Source organism: Theropithecus gelada, chromosome 15 (assembly GCF_003255815.1).
Source record: "Theropithecus gelada isolate Dixy chromosome 15, Tgel_1.0, whole genome shotgun sequence".
NCBI classification, from domain to species: domain Eukaryota; kingdom Metazoa; phylum Chordata; class Mammalia; order Primates; family Cercopithecidae; genus Theropithecus; species Theropithecus gelada.
In genome coordinates this window covers 48,225,092-48,246,746 of record NC_037683.1, presented here as the reverse complement: position 1 = coordinate 48,246,746, position 21,655 = coordinate 48,225,092, and the positions used below count along the sequence as shown (strand labels likewise).

The 21,655-nt window shown below is 44.5% G+C and overlaps 1 protein-coding gene across 2 annotated transcripts in view; it reads right to left on the bottom strand.

Annotated features, from left to right (window-relative positions):
- UBAP2 (ubiquitin associated protein 2) overlaps nucleotides 1-21,655 on the bottom strand; it is a 135,421-nt gene that overhangs the window by 99,972 nt on the left and 13,794 nt on the right. For both annotated transcript variants that reach the window (XM_025358750.1, XM_025358749.1), the window contains exon 2: nucleotides 2,480-2,619. In XM_025358750.1, the coding sequence (XP_025214535.1) occupies nucleotides 2,480-2,578 (99 nt within the window). In that variant the 5' untranslated portion in view covers nucleotides 2,579-2,619. The remainder of the gene's footprint in view (nucleotides 1-2,479; nucleotides 2,620-21,655) is intronic.

Sequence of the window (21,655 nt, the reverse complement as noted above, 5' to 3'; positions counted from 1 at the left end):
CGCCTATAATCACAGCACCTTTGAAGGCTAAGAGGGCAGTCACTTGCGTTCAGGTGTTGAAGACCAGGTTGGGCAACACGGTAAAACCCTGTCTCTACTAAAACTACAAAAATTAACTGGGGGTGGTGGCAGGCGCATGTAATCCCAGCTACTTGGGAGGCTGAGGCAGGAGAATCGCTTGAACCCAGGAGGCGGAGGTTGCAGTGAGCCGAGATGGCACCACTGCGCTCCAGTCTGGGCGACAGAAGGGGACTCCATCTCAAAAAAACAAAAAAAAAATTAGGTAGGCATGATGTTGCCTGCCTGTAGTCCCAGCTACCTGGGAGGCTGAGGCAAGAGAATCACTTGAACCCGGGAAGGGGAGGTTGGAGTGAGCTGAGATTGGCCACTGCACTCCAGTCTGGTGATAGATTCCATCTCAAAAAAAAAAAAAAAAAGACCCATTCATTAAGCAAACATTTTCCTAAGTAAATTCAACTATAAAAGGAGGACCTCGTCTAAAAATTTCAAATTTTTCCATCACTGGACTGGATCAGTTTGTTGAATAAATTCCTATCAGAGTAAGTGTATTTAGGATCAAGCACTGAGTAGAAGAGATATCTGTCCGTTAAACCATCAAAATATTACACTAACTTTATACTGAAAAATATAACGCAACAGTTAAATCTCCTCATTATGTCCCTTAACATCAACAGGGTACTTGGGTATAAAAAAGTGATTATAATAAGCACTTATAATTAACTATCAAAGTATAGTCAAATCAATCTGCAAGTAAGATAAACTGGATATAGTTTACTCACTTGTATATTGCCTGTGAAAAACGGTTTGCCATTCTAGTCAATAACATGTATATAATGCTTAATTTTGCACCAGGTACTGTGCTTAGCACTTATCTCACTTCGCTTAAAATAATAATATAACCAAATTGAGAAGGGGCGAGTATTTAACGTTAAAAATTTTATTCAAATGTATCTTTGTTTTTTTTGAGACAGAGTCTCGCTCTGTCGCCCAGGCTGGAATGCAGTGGCATGATCTTAGCTCACTGCAACCTCCACCTCCCGGATTCAAGCAATTCTCCCTGCCTCAGCCTCTCAAGTAGCTAGCATTACAGGCACCTACTACCATGCCTGGCTAATTTTTGTTTGTTTGTTTGTTTTTTTTAGTAGAGACAGGGTTTCACCATGTTGGTCAGTCTGGTTTTGAACTCCTGATCTCAGGTGATCTGTCCACCTCAGCCTCCCAAAGTAATGGAATTACAGGCATGAGCTACTGTGCCCGGCCTCAAATGGATCTTGATCATTAAAAGCCATTCTGAGATCCAAGCATTCTTCCTTGTGCTTTAAAGAAAAGGCAGATTTTTGTTTTTTTGTTGAGCCAAGGTCTCACTCTGTCACCTAGGCTGGAGCGCAGTAGCACCATCATAAGTGATCCTCCCACCTCAGCCACCCAAGTACCTGTGACTACAAATGGAAGCCATCATGCCCAGCTAATTTTTAAACTTTTTGTAGAGACAAGGTCCTCACTATGCTGCCCAGGCTGCTCTTAATTCCTATGCTCAAGCAATCCTTTTGCCTCAGCCTCCCAAAGTGTTGAGATTACAGACACGAGCCACTATGCCCAGCAAAGGCAGCTTTTTAAAGTCTATTGTAATTCAGGTATTTTACCACTTCAGACTATTAGTTCTCCATGTACCTTGGATTTTCATATTTCATTCCAAGGACACACTTAAGAGAAGGGAGAAAAGGGAGAAGAGATGGTGATGAAACAGCAAGGAAGGAGGAGGAAGGGAAGCAGAGGAAGGTGAAAGGGGAGAGGAGGAGGAGGAGGGGGAGGGGGGAGGAGGGGGAGGAGGGGGGGGAGGGGGGGAGAGGGGGAGGAGGGGGAGGAGGCAGCGGCGGCAGTGGTGGCAGTGGCAGCCTAATAGCTAAGAGGTACCTGGAAAAGGTTAGCATTAAAGAGTTCTCATGGAACACCATCCAACTGTACCTGAATCAAGTACAATACCTCTTTCCTTACTATTCTTCATTACTTAGTTTTTATTTTTTATTTATTTTTTTATTTTTTTGGGGGACGGAATCTTGCTTTGTCGCCCAGGCTGGAGGGCAGTGGCGTGATCTCAGCTCACTGCAACCTCTGCTTCCTGGGTTCAAGCAAGTCTCCTGTCTTAGCCTCCCAAGAAGCTAGAATTACAGGTGCACACTACCACACCCAGCTAATTTTTGTATTTTCTTAGTAGAGGCGGGGTTTCACAATGTTGGCCAGGCTGGTCTCAAACTCCTGACCTCAAGTGATCCACCCATCTTGGCCTCCCAAAGTGCTGGGATTACAGGCGTGAGCCACCGCACCCGGCCATTACCCACTTTTTAAATACAGGGTCCAAAATCCTAAAGTTTCCTACAAAAGAAAACATTAAATCATATGTTCTCCCTTAACTTCCTTAATTCTAAACAAGGCAAACAAGAGTTCCACAAAAACTTACCTGTACCACCTGTTTCTGTGGTTGCGTTGATTGTGCTACCGAAATCTGTGTTTTTTCACGAGCACCTCGACAATGGTCACTGCTCACTGAAGTCATCATATACAGTATATACAAAATAATGTATGTACAAAATAGAAAATCTGCAAGAAAGTAGGGATGGTAAGCAAAACAATCATCGTAAAAGACAAGCAGGTACTTCAGAGAAAACAAGGACACTTACAATAAAAGATAAAAGCTCTCTGGAATACAAATTCTCAAGAAGCAGCCCGAGGATTGTACATTTTGCTGGTATCTGTTAAACCAATTCGACTAATGCAATCTAAAAATCTATGTTTATGAGCTTAGCAATTCTAAACAAAAATCTCAAGTACCACCAATTTAAATCAGCAACCATTTTATCACTATATGTAGTCACTGTACATGTAGGGCTATCTGCCTCTTACTACTTGCAGTTGGTATTTGAACCCCAAAACAACATTGCATTTAGCCAAGATTTTACCTGCCAATATTTACCCAATTTAAAATGTGTCAAGAAACAACTATGCCTAAAAGCAAAAGTCACCCGTAAATAATAAATCTTTTTTTTTTTTTTTTTTTGAGATGGAGTCTCGCTCTGTCGCCCAGGCTGGAGTGCAGTGGCCGGATCTCACTGCAAGCTCTGCCTCCCGGGTTTACGCCATTCTCCTGCCTCAGCCTCCCTAGTAGCTGGGACTACAGGCGCCCGCCACCTCACCCAGCTAGTTTCTTGTATTTTTTAGTAGAGACGGGGTTTCACCGTGTTAGCCAGGATGGTCTCGATTTCCTGACCTCGTGATCCGCCCATCTCGGCCTCCCAAAGTGCTGGGATTACAGGCTTGAGCCACCGCCACCGTGCCCAGCCAATAATAAATCTTAAAGAAACAACTGTGTGGCCGGATGCAGTGGCTCACGCCTGTAATCCCAGCACTTCTGGCAGATCATGATATCAGGAGATCGAGACTATCCCAGCTAACACGGTGAAACTCCGTCTCTACTAAAACTACAAAAGAATTAGCCGGGCATGGTGGTGGGCACCTGTAGTCCCAGCTACTCGGGAAGCTGAGGCAGGAGAATTGCTTGAACCTGGGAGGCGGAGGTTGCAGTGAGCCCACTGCACTCCAGCTTGGGTGACAGAGGGAGACTCCATTTCAAAAAAAAAAAAAAAAAAAACACTAAGAGATAAATACACACTTTAGTCTAGGCCTACACAGGGTCAAGATCATCAATATCACTGTCTTCCATCTCGACATCTGTCCCACTGGAAGGTCTTAAGTGCCATAACACACACGGAGCTATCATCTCCCATGATAACAATGCAGAGCCAACGATTTTTTTTGAGACAGAGACTCACTCCATCAACCCAGGCTGGAGTGCAATGAATAGGGTGATCTCAGCTCACTGCAAGTTCTGCCTTCTGGGTTCAAGGAATTCTCCTGTCTCAGCCTCCTGAGCAGCTGGGACCAGAGGCACGCGCCACCATACCCGGCTAATTTTTGGTATTTTTAGTAGAGATGGGGTTTGGCCATGTTGGTCAGGCTGGTCTCAAATTTGCGGCCTCAGGTGATCCATCAGCCTCGGCCTCCCAAAGTACTGAGATTACAGGCATGTGCCACCGTGCTGGCACAGAGCCGATGATTTTAACAATACATGAAATTCTGTTTTCTAGAACAGTCAGTTTTAGACACCCAAAAGCAAGCATTCCCATGATATGGAAAGATATTCCACTATTTGTAAATCTTATACATTTCAGGTTAATAAAATGACATAACATTTCTACGTTATTTTGGATCTGTGCATCATAAAATTAAAATAGAGAAGACTAACCACAAATCATCATACTAATTCAAGTACCAAAGAAAATTGTGTCCCTGAAACCTATTTCAGCCAGAAAGGGTAGGACAAGCATTTTTCTGTGTTAGCCGCACTAATATTAACTTATTTTCTTAATAGCTTCATTAACTGGCTTGCTAGATAAAGGCCACAGACATATTATAGTACTGCCTTTTACATTATAGTAACAACCAATTAACTAGAACGTCTCACAGGTTCAATACACTGGTTTAAAACTTTTTACTGCATTTGAATCTGTCTTTCCAGTTAGTATGAATACACATTTTGCATCCTTTTTCAGTTTAACATCTTTATAATTTTGTTGGTTTGGGTTTATCATTTTGGTTGTATTATAGAGAACAAGGTTAATTGTTTTGCCATGATTCCACTTATTTTTAGAGCATTCTCTCAGAAATGAATAAATGCATACAAATACAGTTTTAAAACTGTGATGCATTTAAACAAATCTAAGGCATATCTGTATTTGAGAAAGAATCCATTTGATTTTTTTTTTTTTTTTTTTGAGATGGGGGCTCGCTCCGTCACCCAGGCTGGAGTGCAGTGGTGCAATCTTGGCTCACTATAACCTCTACCTCCTGGGTTCAAACGATTCTCCTGTCTCAGCCTCTCGAGCCGCTGGGACTACAGATGCCTGCCACCACGCTTGGCTAATTTTTGTATTTTTAGTAGAGATGGGGTCTCAACTTGTTGGTGAGGCTGGTTTCGAACTCCGGACCTTGGGTGATCCACCCACCTCAACCTCCCAAAGTGCTATAATTACACGAGCCACTGTGCCCGGTCCCATTTGATTATTTTTAAAATCACCTTCAGGCCAGGCACGGTGGCTCACGCCTGTAATTCCAACACTTTGGGAAGCTGAGGCAGGTAGATCACCTGATAACAGGAGTTCAAGACCAGCCTGGCCAACATGGTGAAACCCTACCTGTACTAAAAATGCAAAAACTAGCCAGGCATGGTGGCATACCTCTGTAATCCCAACTACTCAGGAGGCTGAGATGGGAGAATCACTTGAAGCCAGGAGGAGGAGGTTACAGTAAGCCAAGATTGCATCACTGCACTCCAGCCTGGGCAACAAGAGCGAGACACCATCTAAAAAAATGAAAATAATCACCTTCAGCACTAATACTCTAATTCCATCTTAAGTATCTAAAGTGAAGCATCCAAGCGGGGCAAGGTCGCATGCACCTGTAGTCCCAGCTACTCAGGAGGCTGAGGCAGGAAGATCACTGAACCCACAGTTCAAGTCCAGACTAGGCAACACAGCAAGACCCTATCTTTTTTTTTTTTTTTTTTTTTAAGACAGAGTCTTGCCCTGTTGCCCAGGCTGGAGTGCAGTAGCACAATCTCGGCCCAGCAACTTCTGCCTCCCAGGTTCAAGTGATTCTCCCGCCTCAGCCTCCCAAGTAGCTGGGACTACAGGTATGTGCCACCGCACCCAGCTAATTTTTTTGTATTTTTAGTAGAGATGGGGTTTCACCATGTTGGCCAGGCTGGTCTTGAACTCCTGACCTCAAGTGATCCACCAGCCTCAGCCTCCAAAGTGCTAGGATTACAGGCGTGAGCCATCATGCCCAGCCACCTATTTCGTTAAATAAATACATTTTAAGAAAAGAATAAAACAGAATTAAGCATCTAATCAAAAGTTAACTGGTTGAGTGGTGTTCCTACCATAAAACCTTTTTAAGAAGTCAGTAGTTTACTCATAGATTTCCAGTTCCGTTGATTGGATTATCTGATCTTTTTCTCACTGTTTATTCTTCAGTGACCCCATTTATGAAAATAATGGGCTGGCAGCAGTGGCTCACGCCTATAATTCCAGCATTTTGGGAGGCCGAGGCGGGTGGATCATGAGATCAGGAGATCGTGACCATCCTGGCTAATACAGTGAAACCCTGTCTCTACCAAAAATACAAAAAATTAGCCAAGCATGGTGGCACGCATCTGTAATCCCAGCTACTTGGGAGGCTGACGCAAAGGAATCGCTTGAACCCAGGAGGCGGAGGTTGCAGTGAGCTGAGATTGGCCATTCCACTCCACTCCACTCCAGGGAGACAGAGCGAGACTCCGTCTCAAAAAAATAAATAAATAAATAAAATAATCTAGGTGAAATAACAAAATGAGACTTTCTCCGTACAGAAGTGCCATCTGGTGATCAAAATCTGCATGTACAGAAGGAATATTTAATCCATATTCAGTGGACATTAATTTTTTGATTTACAGAAAAATGACTTCTAATCTTTATAGCCTATTATAACCAAACATTTTGATATAATGCACATGAATCCTCACTTGTCGAGGAAGAAAACTGTAACTCTTTATTGTAACTCAAACTATTAAAATTTTACTGGTCCATGTTCACAGATCAACATTAAGACTATATCTCCTTCCAATCATCAATTCTTAACATAAAATATTCCATAATGAATATACAATTAAGCTATAAATAATTACCCCGCTTGCATGGCTAACCCAGAATAGTTGCTTTGTGAAACATAAAAACTGCATGGCTTACTTTATTGTTTAGAAAAAGTTTTTCTCTTAATTAAGGTTTACTGCTCTGGGTTATATATCCATAAATTGTTACTACAAATACTTCTATCTTAAAAATAGCAAATGCCAGCCAGACGCAGTGGCTCGTGCCTGTAATCCCAGTACTTTGGAGGCCGAGGCAGGCGGATCATGAGGTCAGGAGATCGAGACTATCCTGGCTAATAAGGTGCAACCCCGTCTCTATTAAAAATACAAAAATTAGCCGGGCATGGTGGCACGAGCCTGTAGTCCCAGCTACCTGGGAGGCTGAGGCAGGAGAATCACTTGAACCTGGGAGGCGGAGTTTGCAGTGAGCCAAGATGGCACCACTGCACTCCAGTCTACGTAACAGAGCAAGGCTCCATCTCAATAAAAAAAAAAAAAAAAAAAAATAGCAAATACAAGGATGGGTGTGGTGGCGCATGCCTGTAATCCCAGCATTTTGAGAGGCCAAGGCGGCTGGATCACCTGAGGTCAGGAGTTCAAGACCAGCCTGACCAATGTGGAGAAACCCCATCTCTACTAAAAATACAAAATTAGCCAGGCGTGGGGGCACATGCCTGTAATCCCAGCTACTCAGGAGGCCAAGGCAGGAGAATCGCTTGAACCCAGGAGGCGGAGGTTGTGGTGAGCCGAGATCGTGCCATTGCACTCCAGCCTGGGCAACAAGAGCAAAACTCCGTCTCAAAAAAAGAAAAAAAAAAAAATAGCAAATACATTCTTTCAAAAATAAAAATAATTGTAAGGGTCTCAGCACATCCAAGAATGCATGCTTAAATAAATTCAGATTGAGGCCGGGCGCGGTGGCTCAAGCCTGTAATCCCAGCACTTTGGGAGGCCGAGATGGGCGGATCACGAGGTCAGGAGATCGAGACCATCCTGGCTAACACGGTGAAACCCCGTCTCTACTAAGAAATACAAAAAATAGCCGGGCGAGGTGGCAGCGCCTGTAGTCCCAGCTACTCGGGAGGCTGAGGCCGGAGAATGGCGTGAACCCGGGAGGCGGAGCTTGCAGTGAGCTGAGATCCGGCCACTGCACTCCAGCCTGGGCGACAGCGCGAGACTCCGTCTCAAAAAAAAAAAAAAAAAAAAAAAAAAAAAAATTCAGATTAACTTCTCTTCTGTCAATTGTGCCTCTCCACACTATCACTGAAATGTTATAATAGCTAATTCCCTATTCATAAAAAACTTATTAAAAATGTCCAGCAAAAAAATGTCCAGAGATGAAACAGGTTTCGCAGAACAATCACAGGCAATGGGGGATGTGACTGAAATCTTCTGGAAAAAACAGGACTCAGAAAATATAACTTTAACAGAATGCATAATTCAACAGACAAATTTTCTCATATTAATTTTACATAAAACTTCTGATAAGGCCAGGCGCAGTGGCTAACGCTTGTAATCTCAGCACTTTGGGAGGCTGAGGCGGGTGGATCACTTGAGGTCAGGAGTTCAAGACCATCCTGGCAAACATGGTGAAACCCTGTCTCTACTAAAACTACAAAAATTAGCTGGGTGTGGTGGCATGCACCTGTAATCCCAGCTACTTGGGAGGCTAAGGCAGAAGAATCACTTGAACCCGAGAGGCGGAGGTTGCAGTGAACCGAGATCACACCATTACACTACAGTCTGGGCGACAGAGCAAGACACCGTCTCCAAAAAAAAAAAAACTTCTCATAATTGTGAATCCATTAAAACAAGGTAAAAGCATAACTTACCAAAATATTCTTCAAGACCCTTAAAAATTGTTACCACCACTGAACTGTAAAAATGACTAAGACATGGAAACTAGACTGTAAAAATCAACACCTTCAACTAACATACTGTCATGAGGAAATTCTATGTCCTCCTTCTCTGGGAAACGGAGCTGTGTGTAGTAAATAGGAATGCTTCTACAACAAGTACCCAGTTGCCAGACCATAGGAATTCAGTGTACACTTGCGTTCCATCATCTATCACTTTCCACTCCTAAGAGTTCTACTACACTGGAACAGGTTCCAAGAGAATTCTCAGAATAGAAACAGACAAGAGCAAAAGATTCTAAAAATAATCCAGTAGAAACTCAAACATACATATCTCAAGTTCCTCAGGGGCAGGAAGCAACAGGTTTACTTCAATCTATCCAATCAAATTTTGAAACCCATATTTATCTCATCTCAAAGTGAATTTAAAATGTGAGAGATTTTAACACAGGCAAAGAACTGCTGCTATATTTTTAACTTCTTTAGAAACAAAATCAGCAAAATACAATATACAGCTTCCTATTAACAGATTAAAGTGAAAAAATTGTCTACATGTAATGAGTAAAGAAAGTCTCCGGCCAAATAAAGCAACCTGATTAAATTACAAAGATATTCTCTATAGAAGAAATATTTTTGGAAAAAAGTTTTAATTGCCTAAAAAGTTTTGTTTCCATTTTTGTTTTCTTTTTCGTAGAGACAGGGTTTTCCCATATTTGCCTGGGCTGGTCTCAAACTCCTGGGCTCAAGTGATCCTCCCACCTTGGCCTCCCAAAGTACTGGGATTACAGGCATGAGCTACCACGCCCCACCTAACTGCTATTTTTTTCAAGGACTGTTTTTCAAGATACCTCAGTGAAACAGCTGCATTTTCTTTTTTTTTTTTTTTTTTTTTTTTTTTTTTTGAGACGGAGTCTCGCTCTGTCGCCCAGGCTGGAGTGCAGTGGCCGGATCTCAGCTCACTGCAAGCTCCGCCTCCCGGGTTCACGCCATTCTCCTGCCTCAGCCTCCAGAGTAGCTGGGACTACAGGCGCCCGCCATCTCGCCCGGCTAGTTTTTTGTATTTTTTAGTAGAGACGGGGTTTCACCGGGTTAGCCAGGATGGTCTCGATCTCCTGACCTTGTGATCCGCCCGTCTCGGCCTCCCAAAGTGCTGGGATTACAGGCTTGAGCCACCGCGCCCGGCCTACAGCTGCATTTTCAAGTGATCTCAGTTTAGACTTAACTGAAAATGGTTGACTTAACAACCACCTGCATTTCTGTTAAAGCTTACATAAGCACAAATTTATCTAACTTTAAGCCATACAAAAAACACTATCAGGTAAAACTTTTCTAAAAACCATGTAATATAGCCTAAATGAAAAGCAAGGATACATTTTATCATTCTGAAAAGTTACAGAACACCTGCTGACAACATACTGAGAAGAGGGAAGATTTCAACAGCCATTTAATAAAATTCTGAACAGATAATTAAACCCCAAACTACATACATACACTGCATGTATTCAAGACAGCATCACGAAGCATTGATTGGAAGATAGTTCTAAAACCAGGATGTTGACACACTTGTGCAAAGTATCTCAGCTAATACATCAAATAAATTTATGTTTCAGGAACAGAAAAGGTAATGTTTTTTTCAAACCAAATATAATTCAGATGACATGAATTACATACTGGGCTAAGGGTTCAACTACTAAAAACAGGATACACAATTTATGTTGAAGAAGCAAGTCTTCATCAAGAATGTCCAGAGATGCTGTACACTGAGTCATGAGACCAGTGATGCAGGGCCTATCTTAGACTGGCAAGGATGGGTCCAAGGTTCTTCATCTATATATGTCCACTCACTCCCGAAGTCTAAAACCAATGGTAATGATAATACTCGCAGAAAGCACACACCATTTACTATGTGCCAGACACCATTCTAAGCACTTTATATGTATAGTATTAAGTCACTAATCTTTCCAACACTCTAGAGTACACATCACTTTACTCCCATTTTACAGAGGAGAAACTAAGATACACAGAGAATCACAGCTAGTAAGTGGTGAAGGCAGTATTCGAACCCAGGACATTTGGCTCTACAGTGTGTGCACTTATCTACTATGCTATGTTGCAAGGTTAACTGTTCAGTCACAGATAAGTAATAGTCCCCAATTCAGCTTCCTCTTCTATACAACAGCGTAACTATTGCTGGCATCACCTGCAAAGCTTGTCCCTGATGACAAAGATCTGGTCTAAAACAGATCTCACCTAGCTTCTCAGTCTTTCAGATACCCATACGTTCTATATTGGTATGTTTCTGTGACCACTACTGTTTTACTATTTTTGTTTAATTTCTAATCTGTGTTCCTGCTTTTTCTACTAAGAAAAGAGTCAATATTCTCAACCTTTTCTGAAAAGGAAATTCTTTTTTTTTTTTTTTTTTTGAGACCGAGTCTCACTCTGTTGCCCAAGCTGGAGTGCAGTGGCATGATCTCGGCTCACTGCAAGCTCCGCCTCCCGGGTTCACGCCATTCTCCTGCCTCAGCCTCCCGAGTAGCTGGGACTACAGGCGCCTGCCACCACGCCCGGCTAATTTTTTGTATTTTTAGTAGAGATGCGGTTTCACCGTGTTAGCCAAGATGGTCTCAATCTCCTGACCTCATGATCTGCCCACCTCGGCCTCCCAAAGTGCTGGGATTACAGGCGTGAGCCACCTCGCCCAGCCGGAAATTCATTTATTCATACCTGCAGAAAACAAAATTAGCTCAGATTAAGAATCTGAGGCCAGGCACAGTGGCTCACGCCTGTAATCCCAGCACTCTGGGAGGCCAAGGTGGGCGGATCACAAAGTCAGGAGATCCAGACCATCCTGGCTAACATAGTGAAACCCCGTCTCTACTAAAAATACAAAAAAATTAGCTGGGCATGGTGGCAGGCACCTGTGGTCCTAGCTACTCAGGAGGCTGAGGCAGGAGAATGGCATGAACCCAGGAGGCAGAGCTTGCAGTGAGCTGAGATCAAGCCACTGCACTCCAGCCTGGGTGACAGTGCAAGGCTCCGTCTCAAAAAAAAAAAAGAAAAGAAAAGAAAAGAATCTGAGGCCAAGGCCGGGTACAGTGGCTCACACCCGTAATCCCAGCACTTTGGGAGGCTGAGGCAGGAGGATTACTTGAGGTCAGGAGTTTGAGATGACCCTGGCCAATATGGCGAAACCCCACCCTACTAAAAACACAAAAATAAGCCAGGCATGGTGGCGCATGCCTGTAATCCCAGCTAATCGGGAGGGTGAGGCAGGAGAATCCACTTGAATTTATTTATTAAAAAATAAACAAAAGAATCTGGCTTGGCACAGTGGCTCATGCCTGTAATCCCAACACTTTGGGAGGCCAAGATGGGGAGGATCGCCTGAGCCCAGGCGTTCAAAACCAGCCTGGGCAACACAGTAAGACCCCTTCTCTATTATTTAAAAAAGAAAAAAGTACGCTGGGCACGGTGGCTCACACCTGTAATCCCAGCACTTTGGGAGGCCAAGGCAGGCGGATCGTGAGGTCAGGAGATCAAGACCATCCTGGCCAACACAGTGAAACCCCGTCTCTACTAAAAATACAAAAAACAGAATTAGCCGGGCGAGGTGGCAGGCGCCTGTAGTCCCAGCTACTCAGGAGGCTGAGGAAGGAGAATATTGTGAACTCCGGAGGCAGAGTTTGCAGTGAGCCAAGATTGCACCACTGCACTCTAGCCTGGGCGACAGAGCGAGACTCCACCTCAAAAAAAACAAATCAATAAAAATAAAAATAAAAAAATCTCAACTAAATTAGGAGGCCAAGAACAGCCACCAAGACAAAGTCTACACCCGCAATCGAGAAGAGAATAAAGTATCTAGGGTGCCAAGAAACTCAACTATGAGATCCAATTCCATGCAGCTCAACTGCTTGTACCCTGCATGCCAGGAGCTGAACAAGCTGATACTTTTATTCTCCACAGCTGTTAAAGGCAGGGTCAGGCCTCGAGCAGCTGATGGACAAGACTGAACTCCCCTACACCCATACTTGGCTGACACAAGAATCACAAAGTTATCTGCTGTTCCATGGATATAACCTGCCCATGGAAAGGATGAGTGCTGGTGAACTCAAACACTACAGGACATCAAAATTTATTTGATATCATCACAATTCTCTTTCAGGTTACCTAAGGCCACGAAGGGAAAAGTATTTAATTGCCCATAGCTGTTTTCACACATCTGTCCTATTCCTATCCTCCTAACTCAGCTGTAAACCCTGTCTTTTTTATTTATTTATTTTTTTTTGAGATGGAGTTTTGCTCTTGTAACCCAGGCTGGAGTGCCGTGGGGTGATCTCGGCTCACTGCAACCTCTGCCTCCTGGGTTCAAGCACTTCTCCCTGCCTCAGCCTCCCGAGTAGCTGGGATTACAGGTGCCCACCAAAATGCCTGGCTAATATTTTGTATTTTTGGTAGAGATGGGGGTTCACCATGTTGGCCAGGCTGGTCTCAAACTCCTGACCTTAAGTGATCCGCCCGCCTCAGGCTCTTAAAGTGCTGGGATTACAGGCGTGAGCCACTGCGCCCGGCCTTAAACCCTGTCTTTTCCCAAGCAGGTAACTAGGATTCTTCACCCTGGAATCTCTTGAAAAGTATGTAATTATTCATAACCAGTCTTCACCACTACTTCTAACAGTTCTCTCTCTCCCACAAAAAGGAAAAAAACAACAACAACAAAAAGCCTTTACTATAAAGCAGGGATCCCCAATCCCCAACTCCCAGGCTGTTAGGAACTGGGCTGCACAGCAGGAGCTAAGCAAACCCCTGGGTGGCATGGCAAGTCCTCGTCTATACAATAAAATTTTTTTTTAATTAGCCACACTTGGTGGCACACATCTGGAGTCCCACCCGTTCAAGAGGTTGAGGTGGGAGGAATCCTTGAGCTTAGGAGATGTAGTGTACTTAGTGAGCTTAGGCTGCAGTGTACCATGATCATGTCACTGCACTTCAGACTGGCCAACAGAGTAAGACCACGTCTCCTAAAAAACAAAAAAAAATTTTAAATATCTCCTAACAGTTCCTTAAAAAATTAAACAGTTATGATATGACCAAGCAATCCTATTCCTAGGTATGCACCCAAAAGAACTGAAAACCCAAGAGAGCCTAAAAATGTGTACATAGGGCTGAGCATAGTGGCTCACCCCTGTAATCCCAGCACTTTGGGAGGCCGAGGTAGGTGGCTCACCAGAAGGTCAGGAGTTCGAGACCAGCCTGGCCAACACGGTGAAACCTCGTATCTACTAAAAATATAAAAAATTAGCTGGATGTGGTGACAGGTACCTATAATCCTAGCTACTAGGGAGCCTGAGGCAGGAGAATTGCTTGAACCCAGGAGGCGGAGGCTGCAGTGGGCCGAGATTATGCCACCGCACTCCAGCCTGGACAACAAGAGCAAAACTTCTCAAAAAAAAAAAAGAAAATGTATACATAGGCCAGGCCCAGGGGCTCACACCTGTAATCCCAATACGTTGGGAGGCCATGGTGGGAGGACCACTTGAGCTCAGGAGTTTGAGACCAGCCTGGGCAGCATAGCAAGACCTTGTATCTATCTAAAAAAAAAAAAAAAAAAAATTAAGAAAGAAAGAAATGCGGCCAGGTACGGTGGCTCACACCTGTAAACCCAACAACTTAGGGAGGCCAAGGCGGGTGGATCACGAGATCAAGAGTTCGAGACCAGCCTGGTCAACATGGTGAAACCCCATCTCTACTAAAAATACAAAAATTAGCCTGCTGTGGTAGGGGCGCCTGTAATCCCAGCTACTCGGGAGACTGAGACAAGAGAACCGCTTAAACCCGGGAGGCAGAGGTTGCAATGAGCTGAGATTGTACCACTGTACTCCAGTCTGGATGACAGAGCAAGACTCTGTCTTGGGGAAGGAAGGAAGGAAGGAAGGAAGGAGGGAAGAAAGGAAGCAGAACAAAGGAAGGGAGGGAGGGAGGGAGGGAAGGAAGGAAGCAGAAGGAAGGAAGGAAGCAGAAGGAAGGAAGGATGGAAGAAGGAAGGAAGGAAGGAGAAGGAAGGAAGAAGGAAGGAAGGAAGGAAGAAATGCATACATAGGCCAGGCACGGTGGCTCATGCCTGTAATCCCAGCACTTTGGGAGGCTGTGGCAGGAGAGTAGTGTGAGGCCAGGAGTTCAAGACCAGCCTGGGCAACATAGAGAGACCCCGTCTCTACAAAGCATTCTAAAAATTAGCCAGGTGTGATAGAGCACACCTGTGGTCCCAGCTACTCAGAAGGCTGAAGTGGGAGGATCACTTGAGCCTGGGAGGTCAAGGCTGCAGTATGCTGTGACCACGCCAGTGCACTCCTAGTACAGTGCCCAGGAGATGAGTGAGACCCTGTTTCAAAAATAAAATAAGGGGCCAGGCGTGGTGGTTCACACCTGTAATCCCAGCACTTTGGGAGGTCGAGGCGCGCAGATCACGAGGTCAGGAGATCAAGACCATCCTGGCTAACCTGGAGAAAACCTGTCTCCACTAAAAAAAATCTTTTTTTTTTTTTTTTTTCCTGAGTCTTGCTCTGTTGCTCATGTTGGAGTGCAGTGGCGCGATCTCGGCTCACTGCAACCTCCATCCCTCCGGGTTTTTAAGCAATTCTGTGCCTCAGCCTCCGGAATAGCTGAGATTACAGGCACATGCCACCACACCCAGCTAATTTTTTTGTATTTTTAGTAGAGACGAGGTTTCACCATCTTGGCCAGACTGGTCTTGAACTCCTGACCTCATGATCCACCCGCCTTGGCCTCCCAAAGTGCTGGAATTACAGGCGTGAGCCACCGCGCCCGGCCTACTAAAAATATTTTTTAAAAATTAGCCAGGAGTGGTGGCAGGCACCTATAGTCCCAGCTACTCAGGAGGCTGAGGCAGAATGGCATGAACCTGGGAGGTGGAGCTTGCAGTGAGCCAAGATCGCACCACTGCACTCCAGCCTGGGCGACAGAGTGAGACTCTGTCTCAAAAAAATAAAAATAAAAATAAAATAAGAGCCAGGCACTGTAGCTCATGCCTACAATCCCAGCATTTGGGGAGGATGAGGCAGGCAGATTACCTGAGGTCAGGGTTTCAAGATTAGCCTGGCAGGGTGGAAGTCAGAAGTTTGAGACCAGCCTGACCAACTGGTAAAACCTCTCTACTAAAAATACAAAACTCAGCTGGGCGTGGTGGCACGCACCTGTAATCCCACTACTCCGGAGGCTGAGACAGGGGAATCACTTGAACCCAGGAAGCAGAGGTTGCAGTGAGTGGAGATCACACTCCTGTGCTCCAGTCTGTGCTACAAGAGCAAAACTCAGTCTCAAAAAAAAAGAAAAAAAGGCCAAATTGGCCAACATGGCAAAACCCCGTCTCTACTAAAAAAACAAAAATTAGCCAGGTGTGGTGGCATGTATCTGTAATCCCAGCTACTCAGGAGGCTGAGGCAGGAGTATCGCTTGAACCTGTGGGGCGGAGGTTGCAGTATCCCAGGATCACGCCACTGCATCCAGCCTAGGTGACCAGAGCAAAACTCTGTCTCAAAAGATAAATAAATAAAAATAAGCTGGGCACAGTATCTCATACCTGTGATCCCAGCCCTTTGAAAGGCGATTGTTTGAGTCCAGGAGTTTCAGATCAGCCTGGGCAATGTAGGGAGACTGCATTTCTACAAAAAATAAATTGCTGGGTATGGTGGCACATTCGTATGGTCCTAGCTACTTGGGAAGCTAAAGCAAGAGGATCACTTGAGCCCAGGAAGTCGAGGCTGCAGTGAGCCATGATCATGCCACTGCATTCCCACCTGGACAACAGAGAGACCCTGTCTTAAAGTAAATAATTTATTAAAATAAAAGCAAGGTAGCATTATAAACAAAGCACCTCAACTATACTGTTCAGTTGAAGAATTAGTATTATGGGAGTACAAAAGCAAACTCCTTAGGGGCCCAACCATTTTTGATTCCAATAAAGGTGCCGGGTGCGGTGGCTCACACCTGTAATCCCAGAACTTTGGGAGGCCAAGGCAGGCGAATCATTTGAGGTTAGGAATTCAAGACCAGCCTGGCCAACATGGTGGTGTATTTTTGGTTTCTACCAAAAATACAAAAATATTAGCTGGGCTTAGTGGCGTGCACCCATAGTCCCAGCTACTTGGGAGGTTGAGGCAGGAGAATCACTTGAATCTGGTAGGTGGAGGCTGCAGTGAGCCAAGATTGTATCAATGCACTCCAGGCTGGGTGACAGAGCAAGACTCCATCTCAAAAAACAACAACAACAACCACCACCACCAAAAAAAAGATTCCTACTATTTTTTATATAAATGCCTTCTAAAATCCAGTACATATTTCTCTTCTTTGGCAAATACAGTACAATAAACATAATTTAATTTTTCTGATTGTATGTCAGTTATTGTAACCATCTTGTGGGGGATGTATAAATTAGCACGAATCTATTCCAACACTAGAACATACTTATTAACTTGTTTTTTGTTTTGTTTTGTTTCATTTTTTTATTGAAACTGAGTCTTGCTCTTGACACTCAGGCTAGAGTGCAGTGGCGCGATCTTGGCTCACTGCAACCTCCACCTCCCAGGTTCAAGCTGTTCTCCCACCTCAGCCTCCCAAGTAGCTGGGATTACAGGCACTTGCCAACATGCCCGGCTAATTTTTGTACTTTTGTAGAGATGGGGTTTCACCATGTTGGCCAGGCTGGTCTCGAATTCCTGACCTCAGGTGATTCGCCCACTTTGGCCTCCCAAAGTGCTGGGATTACAGGCGTGAGCCACCGCGCCCGGCCTTAACTTGCTTTCCTAAGTAAATTCAAGCGATTATCCTGCCTCAGCATCCCGAGTAGCTGGGATCACAGGTATGTATCACCGCGCCTGGCTAATTTTTAAATGTATGAGGCTGAGGCTTTACTGAGCTGAGATCGCACCACTGCACTCTGGCCTGGGCAACACAGCAAGATCCCGTCTCAAACAAAACAAAAAAAAAAGAAAGAAAAAAAGAGGATCTATTTCCTGTGTATTAACAAAAAGTGCTGCCGGGCGCGGTGGCTCACGCCTGTAACCCCAACACTTTGGGAGGCTGAGGCGCGTGGATCACGAGGTCAGGAGATCAAGACCATCCTGGCTAACACAGTGAAACCCTGTCTCTACTAAAAATACAAAAAAAAATTAGCCAGGCATGGTGGCGGGCGCCTGTAGTCCCAGCTACTCAGGAGGCTGAGACAGGAGAATGGTGTGAACTCGGCAGGCAGAGCTTGCAGTGAGCCAAGATTGCACCACTGCACTCCAGCCTGGGCGACAGAGTAAGACTCCAGTTCAAAAAAAAAAAAAAGTGCTAGTAGGCCAGGTGTGGTGGTTCATGTCTGTAATCTCAACACTTTGGGAAGCCAAGGTGCGAGGACTTCTTGAGCCCAGGAGTTTGAGACCAGCCTGGGTAACATAGTGAGACCTCATCTCTACTAAAAAATACATTTAAAAATTAGCCAGGTATCGTGGCACATACCTATGGTCCCACTTCCTTGGAAGGCTGAAGCAGGAGGATTGCTTGATTCCAGGATTTCGAGGCTACAGTAAGCTATGATTAGCCTGGGCAACAGAGCATGACCCTACAGCACCAAAAAATTTAAAAAGTGCAGTAAGTTGCCAACTGAACATCCTCATCCATGTCAAATTCTAGCCCTAACCCTGGCTAAACATGGCTCTCTCACCAACCATGTTCAGTTGCAGGAATCCCCATCTATCCTCTCTTGAAAAGATGAAAGCAAGAGCAAATTAAGTCATAGATTTAATGCCAACAACACAATAACCTTAGTCTGTGATAAAGACTCAGGCATATTTCTGTCTTTATACACTCACACTCACTCTGCCCCGAGTGTCCAGCTCTGCATCCACCAAAGTAAGATTAACTTCCCACTAGTTACTCTGTCCCAAGGCTTCACAGGGAAGGGGATAAGGAGGGAAGCCACCTTCCCCCTTTGGCCAGTTGGAAGGAAGGAAGGTATCAAAATATAGGCTAATCTACCTCAGCTTTCTTAGGGATGCAAGTTCAATAAAACAATTTTTCTTCTAGTACAGTCATGACGACCACAACCAGTCACAAAGATTAAGAATCTTTGTTTCTTAGGCCAGGTATGGTGGCTCATGCCTGTAATTCCAGCACTTTGGGAGGCCAAGGCAGGCGGATCACTTGAGGTCTGGAGTTTGAGACCAGCCTGGCCAACATGTCAAAACCCTGTCTTTATGAACAATAAAAAAATTAGCTGGGCGTGGTGGTGTGCACCTGTAATCTCAGCTATTCCGGGGGCTGGGGCACGAGAAGCACTTGAACCTGGGAGGTGGAGGTTGCAGTGAGTCGTCACTATACTCTGGCCTAGGCAACAAAGACCCTGTCTTCAAAAAAAAAAATCTGGCCGGGCTCGGTGGCTCAAGCTTGTAATCCCAGCACCTTGGGAGGCCGAGACAGGTGGATCACGAGGTCAGGAGATCAAGACCATCCTGGCTAACATGGTGAAACCCCGTCTCTACTAAAAAATACAAAAAACAAGCCAGGCGTGGTGGCGGCCGCCTGTAGTCCCAGCTACTCCAGAGGCTGAGGCAGGAGAATGGCGTAAACCCAGGAGGCGGAGCTTGCAGTGAGCTGAGATTCGGTCACTGCATTCCAGCCTGGGCGACAGAGCGAGACTCCGCCTCAAAAAAAAAAAAAAAAAAAAAAATCATCTTTGCTTCTTGATACTCTAAGCCACAACGTTTAACTCTTGCTTCTTATTTTCAAGCACAGAAAAACCATGACAGTACTCAACACACAGTACAACTACTATGGAAAACAGTTCGGAGGTTCTGGAAAAAACTAAAAATTGAGCTACCATATGATCCAGCAATCCCATTGCTGGGTATAGACCCAAAATAAAGGAAATCAGTATATTGAAGAAATATCTGCATTCCTATGTTTGCTGCAGCACTGTTTACAATAGCTAAGATTTGGAAGTAACCTAAGTGCCTATCAACAGATGAATAGATAAAACATGGTTCTTATACATAATGGAGTACTATTTAGCCATAAAAAAGAATGAGATCCTGTCATTTGAGACAACATGGATGGAACTGGAGATCATTATGTTAAGTGAAATAACCCAGGAACAGAAAGACAAACATCACATATTCTCAGTTGTGGGAACTAAAAATCAAAACAATTGAACTCATAATCACAGACAGTAGAAGGATGGGTTACCAGAGGCTAGGAAGGATAGTGGGAGACTTGGGGACTTGGGGGAGATAGGGATGGTTAATGAGTACAAAAAAAATAACAAGACCCACTATTTGATAGCACAACAGGGTAACTATAGTCAATAATAACTTAATTGTATACTTTTTTTTTTCTCCTGAGACAGGGTCTCTTTCACCCAGGCTGAAGTGCAGTGGTGCAATCTCGGTTCCCTGCAATCTCTACCTCCTGGGTTCAAGCAATTCTCCCACCTCAGCCTTCCAAGTAGCTGCGACTATACAGTTGAGCATCAAATCAATCCTTTTTTTTTTTTTTTTTTTTTTCAAACAGAGTTTCACTCTGTTGCCCAGGCTGGAGTGCAGTGCGTGATCTCAGCTGACTGCAACCTCCGCTTCCCAGGTTCAAGCAGTTCTCCTGTCTCAGCCTCCCAAGTAGCTGGGATTACAGGTACCCGCCACCATGCCTGGCTAATTTTTGTATTTTTAGTAGAGACGGAGTTTCATCATGTTGGCCAAGCTGTTCTTGAACTCCTGACTTCAGGTGATCCGCTTGCCTCAGCCTCCCAAAGTCCTGGGATCACAGGCGTGACCCACCATTTCCAGCCTCAAATCTTTTTTTTTTTTTTTTTGAGGCAGAGTCTCGCTCTGTCGCCTAGGCTGGAGTGCAGTGGCGCGATCTCAGCTCACTGCAAGTTCTGCCTTCCGGGTTCACGCCATTCTCCTGCCTCAACCTCCCGGGTAGCTGGGACCACAGGCACCCACCACCACACCCAGCTAATTTTTTGTAATTTTAGTAGAGATGGGGTTTCACCGTGTTAGCCAGGATGGTTTCGATCTCCTGACCTCATGATCAACTCGCCTCAGCCTCCCAAAGGGAGCTGCCGCGCCCGGCCTTCACATCAATTCTTAATGAAGACCAGATGACCTAAAATAATACTTCTCATTATTCGCATCCCTGCATGAACCATTTCAACATTTGGCACTCACTGTCACAAATTCACAAATTATTTCACAAGTGATTTATAAAAGTTCAACATACCTGTTAAGTCATTTTGAGACAGTTACATCATCTCTAGGTTTTATTACAAGCCTAAAATATAAATACTGATTTATTTAATACTTCTGACAGTTTTCATTTCATAGTTCTTCAACTTTCCTCATGAATCCAGGATATAAAGTCCTGGATTTTCCTTTTTTAGTAAAAGTATATTGGTTTTATTTTGCTGATATCCTTATTACTTATTCACTCATGCCAAAAGCAACTTTCTTAAAAATGTCAGTTACCTAAAGAATGTATCTATCAAAACAAAGTCGTGCCATCCATTTAAACATTAACACACCTGCCACATAAGTATCTGGCCCAGTTTTCATCTAAATACAAAATACAAAATTCGGCCGGGCGCGGTGGCTCAAGCCTGTAATCCCAGCACTTTGGGAGGCCGAGACGGGAGGATCACGAGGTCAGGAGATCGAGACCATCCTGGCTAACACGATGAAACCCCGTCTCTACTAAAAAATACAAAAAAATAGCCGGGCGAGGTGGCAGGCGCCTATAGTCCCAGCTACTCGGGCGGCTGAGGCAGGAGAATGGCGTAAACCCGAGAGGTGAAGCTTGCAGTGAGCTGAGATTCGGCCACTGCACTCCAGCCTGGGCAACAGAGCGAGACTCCGTCTCAAAAGAAAAAAAAAAAAAATACAAAATTCCTTAATAAAGAAAGCTCCTACCCCTATACTAATAAGAAATATCCCACATCCTCATATGTCTAAAGAACTGCTCAACTGGCCGGGCACAGTGG